Source organism: Gekko japonicus, unplaced genomic scaffold (assembly GCF_001447785.1).
Source record: "Gekko japonicus isolate JY-2015 unplaced genomic scaffold, Gekko_japonicus_V1.1 scaffold2099, whole genome shotgun sequence".
Lineage (NCBI taxonomy): Eukaryota > Metazoa > Chordata > Lepidosauria > Squamata > Gekkonidae > Gekko > Gekko japonicus.
In genome coordinates, this window is record NW_015163152.1 from 12,579 (window position 1) to 20,766 (window position 8,188).

General features: G+C 49.5%; 1 protein-coding gene across 1 annotated transcript in view; it reads left to right on the top strand.

Annotated features, from left to right (window-relative positions):
- LOC107106829 (SPARC-related modular calcium-binding protein 1-like) overlaps positions 1-8,188 on the top strand; it is a gene marked incomplete at its 5' end in the record, with an annotated part of 30,304 nt that overhangs the window by 10,594 nt on the left and 11,522 nt on the right. Inside the window, 4 exons of the mRNA XM_015407042.1 lie at positions 331-387; positions 3,540-3,617; positions 4,384-4,576; positions 6,105-6,187. Coding sequence (XP_015262528.1) covers positions 331-387; positions 3,540-3,617; positions 4,384-4,576; positions 6,105-6,187 — 411 coding nt within the window. The remainder of the gene's footprint in view (positions 1-330; positions 388-3,539; positions 3,618-4,383; positions 4,577-6,104; positions 6,188-8,188) is intronic.

Sequence of the window (8,188 nt, forward strand, 5' to 3'; positions counted from 1 at the left end):
CTGTGTGAGACAGGATGCTGGACTAGACGGACCCTCACTGGTCTGATCCAGCAGGGCTCCTCTGAGGTGCTCACGTCCTTAAAGTGCTGTGATAACTGCATTCAACAGGTCCAGCTGCCCCCCCCCCCATGGTAGGGGAAGTTTCCAGCTGTTGAATTCCTGGCTGTCCAGCTCACAGCCCCTCTGTCAGGGAAAATAATAGCTGTGGTAACGCCCTGAAGACGCAAAAGTCGTCCTGTAGTTGTGAACGCATCCCCTCTTTGGACAGAGTAGGTGACACGAAAACCTTTGTAATAGTTTCCTTCGAACTCTTTTCCTCCCTGAACGCAGAAGAAGGTTCCAGGCCACGGCCCACCCAGCCAATCCCCCTGCCCCATAAACAGGAAGGTAAGTGTCCTTTCCCCTTCGCCCTACCTGCACGCACCTAGCCTTGTGAGCATCGTGGTCCGCACTCGGGTGTTTTCGGTGTCTGTTCCGATTCCTTTTATTTTCTTTTTTGCCATAAAATATGGAAAGGTTTAATATGCAACTTACCAAAACCTACAGCTATCCCTTCAGTCAATAAAACCATTAATAAAGAAAGCTGATTCATCACATGATTGGCTCGGTCAATGTGTACCTGTCAGGTGTTGTGTTTTAAGGGAGTGGGCTAAGAGAGAATGGCTATGATTTTGAAGGTGCCCTGGCTCAACCCTCGGCCGCACGCACTTCCCCCAAACATAACCTTCATTAAGCCACTCCGCCTTCTTTACCCCCTCTGAAATAATAGTGCTGGCCTACCTCGCAGGACTGCTGTAAGGGCTGTGTCAAGATGATGTGCGGGAAACCTTTTCCCAATTCTCAGAGTGCAAACCTTTTCTTCTTTGATGATCCAGGCCTGTGTTTGCAGCGCGGCCAGACAGGAACAGGCTGTCAGGTTCAGTGGTAGAGCGCCTGCTTGGCATGTAGAAGGTCCCAGGCTCAGAGCGCCTGCTTGGCATGTAGAAGGTCCCAGACTCAGAGCGCCTGCTTGGCATGTAGAAGGTCCCGGGTTCAGAGCACCTGCTTGGCATGCAGAAGGTCCTGGGTTCAGAGCGCCTGCTTGGCATGTAGAAGGTCCTGGGCTCAGAGCACCTGCTTGGCATGTAGAAGGTCCCGGGCTCAGAGCGCCTGCTTGGCATGTAGAAGGTCCCGGACTCAGAGTGCCTGCTTGGCATGTAGAAGGTCCCGGGCTCAGAGCGCCTGCTTGGCATGTAGAAGGTCCCAGACTCAGAGTGCCTGCTTGGCATGTAGAAGGTCCCAGGCTCAGAGCGCCTGCTTGGCATGTAGAAGGTCCCAGACTCAGAGTGCCTGCTTGGCATGTAGAAGGTCCCGGGCTCAGAGCGCCTGCTTGGCATGTAGAAGGTCCCAGGCTCAGAGCGCCTGCTTGGCATGTAGAAGGTCCCCAATGCTCCCTCTAAGCCGTGGAGTCTTGGGAGCAAAGATTCTACTTTGTAAGCTCCTGGCATGAAAGTTGTGAGCAAGCGATTTGGCTCCTGCATAAATGAGTTTGCTCTGGAGCCCTCCTTCCTGAGCTGAGATAACAATGTGTGAGCCGGAGGCTAAAAAACTGTGAGCTAGCTCACACGAACTCAGCTTAGAGGGAACACTGCCTGAAAGACGGAGCTCTTCCGCCGGGCATTTGGTTGAGGTAGCGGACATCCCCCTCTCCCCCCCTCCAGCTTCTTTGGCCCTAACTTTTTCTGTCCAGCTTTCTCGGCCATTTGTCCACCAGTGGCCTGATTCTGACTAGTCGCCTGACAACTTTTATAGTCACACGGTATTTTACGATTTTACATGTACATTTTTATTTTAATACTGTTTTAATTGTATATTTAATATGTTGTACACCGCGCTGAGCCCATTGGGGGGTAAGGTAAAGGTAAAGGTTCCCTTGCTCGAAAGCCAGTCGAGTCCGACTCTAGGGTTGCGGTGCTCATCTCCGTTTCCAAGCCGAAGAGCCAGCACTGTCCGAAGACGTTTCCATGGTCATGTGGCCGGCACGACTAGACGCCGAGGTGCACGGAACACTGTTCCCTTCCCACCAAAGCGGTACCTATTTATCTACTTGCAATTTCTTGCTTTCAAACTGCTAGGTTGGCAGGAGCTGTAACTAGAGACGGGAGCTCACTCCGTCATGCGGCACACTCGGGTCTCGAACTGCTGAACGACCGACCTTCCACAGCCTGCTGTTCAGCGTCTTAACCACTTGAGCCACCACAGCTAATCTAATAAAATAAATCTAATAAAATAAATAAATAAACGTTCTGGACCTGCATGACACAGTTTTACACGTTTAGTTCCGGGGGCATCTATGTGGCTCCGTGGCAGACCACGAGCTTTGCATGCAGAAGGTTGCCGGTTCAGTCTGCAGTTAAAAGATCTCAAGTAGCAGGCATGGGGGGGGGGGATCCTTCTCTGCCTGAGTCCCTGGAGAAGCCAAATGCAGGAGCTCAGCTTATAAAGATCTACAGCTCGTATAAATACTGGAAATATCCCCCCCCCCAAGTGTTGTCCAATTAATCAGGAGGGAAGCATATCTGAAGCCAATTAGAATCTGTTAATGGTACCGATTCATCAACAGCAGCCCTGTGAGATGGGGAGATCTATTAGTCACAGAGCTTTTAGGGAACAGGGAACAACCCACACAAATACAGACTCGTGTGTCTATGTGTGAAAGAGAGAAAGGGCATGCCGGTTAGGAAACGGTTGGCATGGTCCCTCGCTCTCAGGGTGGCCAGCTTGGACTGGAATCTTGCGTTTCTTGGGAGTCTCTTGGCATGCAACGTTTGGCTTGTGGGGAAGAGAGGCAGCTGCCATTCACAAACTCTGTGGGGTCAAAGGGTATCCTGGGAAAAAACAGGCTTCTAAAAAAGAGAGGCGCGGGGGGGGGGGCTCAAGACCCTGCCCGGAAGCTCCACGCTTGGGCCCACAAGAAGCACAGCAAACACTTGTGCTTATTTCGGCGCTTCCACACATGCTGAATGATGCCGTTTCAGCCCACTTCGGCGACCGTTTGCAAGTGGCTGTTGCCGTCTCACGCAGTAGAATCCGGCTGCAAAGTGCATTGGAAGTGGATCGAAGGTGCGCTGTTTAGTGTGTGTGAAAGCACCCTCATTGGTCTTGAGAGGCAGTTGTTTCTGCACATGCTTGTGCGCACTCTTGTTTTATAACCACTTCCCTGCCGGTGGAAAGAGATTCTGGGTCTGAGCCCTGGATTTTTTGAGGACAGCCTTCCACTTGTAGTAAGAGGCTGGGTCCGTGTCTCTGGAGGAGGATTGCCCTCTAGTGGGCAAAGAGGGGGTCTCGCACAGTTTGGGGACGGATGCATTCCAGTCTTGGAGAGTCCGCGGATGGCCGCTGTTGCATTAGTGTGGGGCGCTGGCGCAGGGCAGGTGGTGGCAGCGTCTTTCGGCTGGGTGACGCGAAACGGCTCCCGAGACCCACGCTGGTTCTCCGTTGCCTATTGTCTGTATCTTTGTGTGCCCGTCTGTCTTGTCTTGTCTTTCCACACCCTCCAGAGGGGACCTCCCTGCCTTTCCTAATCCCCGTCATCATCCCAGATTTCAAGCCCAACCGCACGGCGAAACAGATCCAAGGTGAGAGCTTGCAGAACTTGAATAAACATACGGAGCAGAGGTTCCATCAGTGGCTCTTAGCCACAAGGTACAGACAGGAACCAGACAGGGTACAGACAGGGTACGTTCTTTGGTAGCTAGGAGGCACCAGCCGTGAAGGGCCGTGGATGCTAACTCGAGGGAGCATCTCCCAATTCTCAGTCCACCCTAAGGAAGCTTCGAAGGCTACCAGCTCCAGCAAAGGCCCCAGAGAGGAGGCCTGCGTTGATATTCTGAAGGCCTGAACGCAGCAAAAGGCTGCAGGGCTACAACCAGGGCTATTTTGGGGCAGGAACGCACAGGAACGGAGTTCCGGCTGGCTCCCAAGTTGGCCACGCCCAGCAGGAACTCATTAGCATAATAGGCCACACCCAACAGCAGGAACTCATTAGGATTGGCTACAATTAGGGGTGTGTGGCCTAACATGCAAAGGAGTTCCTGCTACAAAAAAAGGCCCTGGGTTTTGACAACAAACAAGGTAAACAGAATAACAAGCAAAAGGTGGGTGTGGCTGGATAACCACACTTCTGGGAACATGGGGGTGCGGCCTAATGGGCTAATGAGCTGTGCTGTCAGGGGTGTGGCCTAATATGCTAATGAGTTTCTGATGTTGGGTGTGGCCTATTATGCTAATAAGTTCCTGCTGGGCTTTTTCTACAAAAAGAGCCCTGGCTACAACCGGGCAGGGGTGGCGGGTGGTGGTTTGGCCTTGTTCGTTCTCACTGGCCGGCAGCTGCACTCCCTGCAGAATACCCGCCGTCGTGCGAGCAGGAGCGGCGCGAAGCCATTGAGGAGGCCCAGCAGCACCAACAGGAGGGCACCTTCATCCCAGAATGTGAGGGCGACGGCACGTACAAGATGGTGCAGTGCCACCAGGCGACGGGGTACTGCTGGTGCGTGCGGGTGGACACCGGCCGACCCGTCCCAGGCACTTCCACGCGGTCAGTATTCCAATCACTTCTTGGTCTCTGCCACGTTCCTCTGGGTTTCTGACATGTTCTTCGACTGCCAGTCTTCTCAAAGCCAGAAAGAGTTTGGCTCTTTTAATAAAAGATGCACTTAGAAATGCCGAAATGGCCTGGGACGCAATGTTCCCTCTAAGCTGTGGAGTCTTGTGAGCAAAGATTCTACTTTCTGAGCTACTGGCATTAAAGTTGTGAGCGAGCTATTTGGCTACTGCATAAATTAGTTTGCTCTGGAGCCCTCCTTCCCGAGCTAAGACAAAAATGTGTAAGCCGGAGGCTAAAAAGCTGTGAGCTAGCTCACACTAACTCAGCTTAGAGGGAACACTGCCTGGGAGTGTTAACAATGCTCCTTGGCGTTCATGCTCACGCAACGGCACTTGGTGGATCAGTACTCTCTGAGAGCTCCCTTCTAGAGGGACTTTGGGAGAGGGAGCAGAACTTCGAAGAATGATGGCAAGTCTCAAACCCTAAATTACATTTTTTTTTTACTGAAGTTTCTCCAAAAGGCAGAAAGGAGAAGTGTGCTTTTTAACAAATAAATTAAACAAAATAAATAAAAATAGGGATGGTTTCAGAAAGTAGCCATGTTGGTCCACAGTAAAACAGGTGCGTAGTGTGTTGGTCTGACGCAGCAGAACACAGTTTGAGTCCAGTGACACCTTTAAGACCAACAAAGTTTAATTCTGGGTAAAAGCTTTTGTGTGCAAGCGCACTTCGTCAGATACATTGAAACAGACTTCACCAACCATTACATATAGATAGAGCAGGGGGGTTAGTTGCCAGGAAGGACTAATTGGAGCCAAGATTTATAAATAGCTGAGTAATAAGTATAGCTAAGACTGGATTAAAGAAGTTGGTAAAACCTATGAATAGCAGCAAATTAGCACACAGATAATAAAAGAGCTAACAAACAGATGCGAGAACTGAGTGACTTAGCCTGTGTAGCGAGATAAGAGCCCGATATCTCTGTTAAGCCCTGGGGGTCCCGTTGTCCTGAGTGCTGTAATAACTTGTAACTCAGCAGTCCCCCATTCCAGTCTGTTTCTGAAATTCAGTTGCAATAAGACAATTTGCAACACTGCATGTCCTGGGAGGCTGAAATACTCTCCTACAGGTTTCTCAGTTTTGTGACTCTTGATGTCACATTTGTGTCCATGTATCCTTTGGCGTAGGGTTTGCCCTGTTTGCCCTATGTAGAGAACCGAAGGGCACTGTGGGCATTTAATGGCATGTGCATATAAAGGTGCCACTGGACTCCAACTTTGTTCAGCAGTCAAACAGACCTCCTATTGGACATGAATCTAAAAAACAGGAACTGTCCCGGCCAAACAGTAGGAGCGTGTGCATTGCAGACTCTCCTTCCCTAACCTGCCAGATTTCTCGGTGGATGGACCCTCCTCCTCCTCCTCACTCTGAAAAAAAAATGCCTGAAGATATCTGCCCCTTCCAGATGGGCTCGATTGTTTCAGCCCTTCAAGGAAATCTCTTTTCTTCCACCGTACAGGAATTTCCCTCCAGACTGCGGAGCCGAAGCAACAGCCAAAAGCGTAGAAATGGGCTCCTTCTTCCGTGATCGGACACTGCCGGGTAGGTTCCAGGGGGCGGGGGGCTCGATTTCCTTTTACTTTGACTGATGAAATCATTATCCGTGTCCTCCCCCCCAGAAGGTGTGTGGCAGATGGATCTTGAAAAGAAAACAAATCAAGCCAGTTTGGTGTCGTGGTTAGGAGCGCAGACTCTAATCTGGGAGCACCGGGTTTGATTCCCCACTCCTCTACATGCAGCCAGCTGGTGTGACCTTGGGTCAGCCACAAGTTCTCTCAGAGCTGTTCTCTCAAGGGCAGCTCTCGGGAGAGCTCTCTCAGCCCCACGTGCATCACAGGGTGTCTGTTGTGGGGAGGGGAAGGGAAAGGGTATTGTAAGCCGCCCTGAGACTCCTTCGGGAAGTGAAGGGCGGGGTATAAATCCAATCCCTTCTTCTCTTCCTCCACATGCAGCTGCTGGTGTGACCTTGGGTCAGTCACAAGTTCTCTCAGAGCTGTTCTCTCAAGGACAGCTCTAGAAAGAGCTCTCTCAGCCCCACGTGCCTCACAGGGTGTCTGTTGTGGGGAGGGGAAGGGAAAGGAGACTGTAAGCCGCCCTGAGACTCCTTCAGGTAGTGAAGGGCGGGATATAAATCCAATCCCTTCTTCTCTTCCTCCACATGCAGCTGCTGGTGTAACCTTGGGTCAGTCACAAGTTCTCTCAGAGCTGAGAGAGCAGCGTTGCACAGAGAGAGGAAAGAAGGGAGACCAGTCCTTCCTCTGCTGTGTGGCTCTGCCGATCCAAACCACCATCAAAGACACCGCCAAATCCCTGTAAGCCCTGGGGAGGGGATAATCGGGACGCCTGAATACATATCATAGAATCACACCGAGTGGGAAGGGGCCCTACAGGCCATCAAGTCCGGCCCCCTGCTCAGGGCAGGATTGGCCTAGAGCAGTGGTGGCGAACCTATGGCACGGGGGCCAGAGGTGGCACTCAGAGCCCTCTCTGTGGGCACGCGTGCCATCGCCCCAGCCAGGCCCAGACCATCATTAAAGTGTCGAATTCTCTGCCAAATAATTTTAAGGAAACGAAAGCATTTGGCATTGCTTTGCTTACTTTGTTTGGATCATCTTAAGTTAATGTATGAGTTGTTTTTTCTAAAGTAAAACCTCATTCAGGTTAAATTGCCGTGTTGGCACTTTGCTTTTTTTTTTTTTTTAAGCAGTTTATTTAGGTTTTATGATACAACATAAGATGTACATCTTTTACATTTATAGCTTATACATCCTGACGAGTCTATTACAAAGATTTGTCTTTTACCCATTTATAGAAATCTGCCCATCTTTCTTCAAAAACCGTATCATCTTTCCTTTGCAAAATTACAGTTAGTTTATCCATTTCTGCAACCTCCATAAGTTTTCCTATTAACTCCTTGCTTTTAGGAATCTTTTCTTGTTTCCAGGTCTTAGCAATCAGGATTCTAGCCGCTGTGAGCATATACGTTATCATGTATACATTTTTCCCTTTATGTTCATTTGGGATTATATTTAACAAGTATGTCTCCGGGCATAATTTTAAGTCAATGTGCAGCACTTCGCCGATTAACTTTTTTACACTTTTCCAAAAACTGAATATCTTTTCGCAGTTCCACCACATGTGGATAAATGTCCCTACGTTAGTTTTGCATCTCCAACAATTTTTATTCGTTGTTTTGTATGCTTTTGCTAACTTTTCTGGGGTCCAGTACCATCTATGGAACATCTTGAAAATGTTTTCCTTAAACGTTACTGCCCTCATTAATTTCATCGACTTCCAAATCTTTTGCCATTCTTCTGTTTGAAGAGTCATTCCCAGATCTTTCATCCAAAGGCTCATGGTGTTTTTTATATTATCTTCATGTTGGAAGTCATTCAAGAGGAAATTGTAGATTTTTTGAATAAGTTTATCGTTGGACGATAGCCATATTTTATCCAAATCTGTTTTGTTGCTTGCAAATTCACTGTTTTTATCCTTATTATACCTATCCTGTACTTGGGCCTTCTCCCACCATGTAAGGTGGAT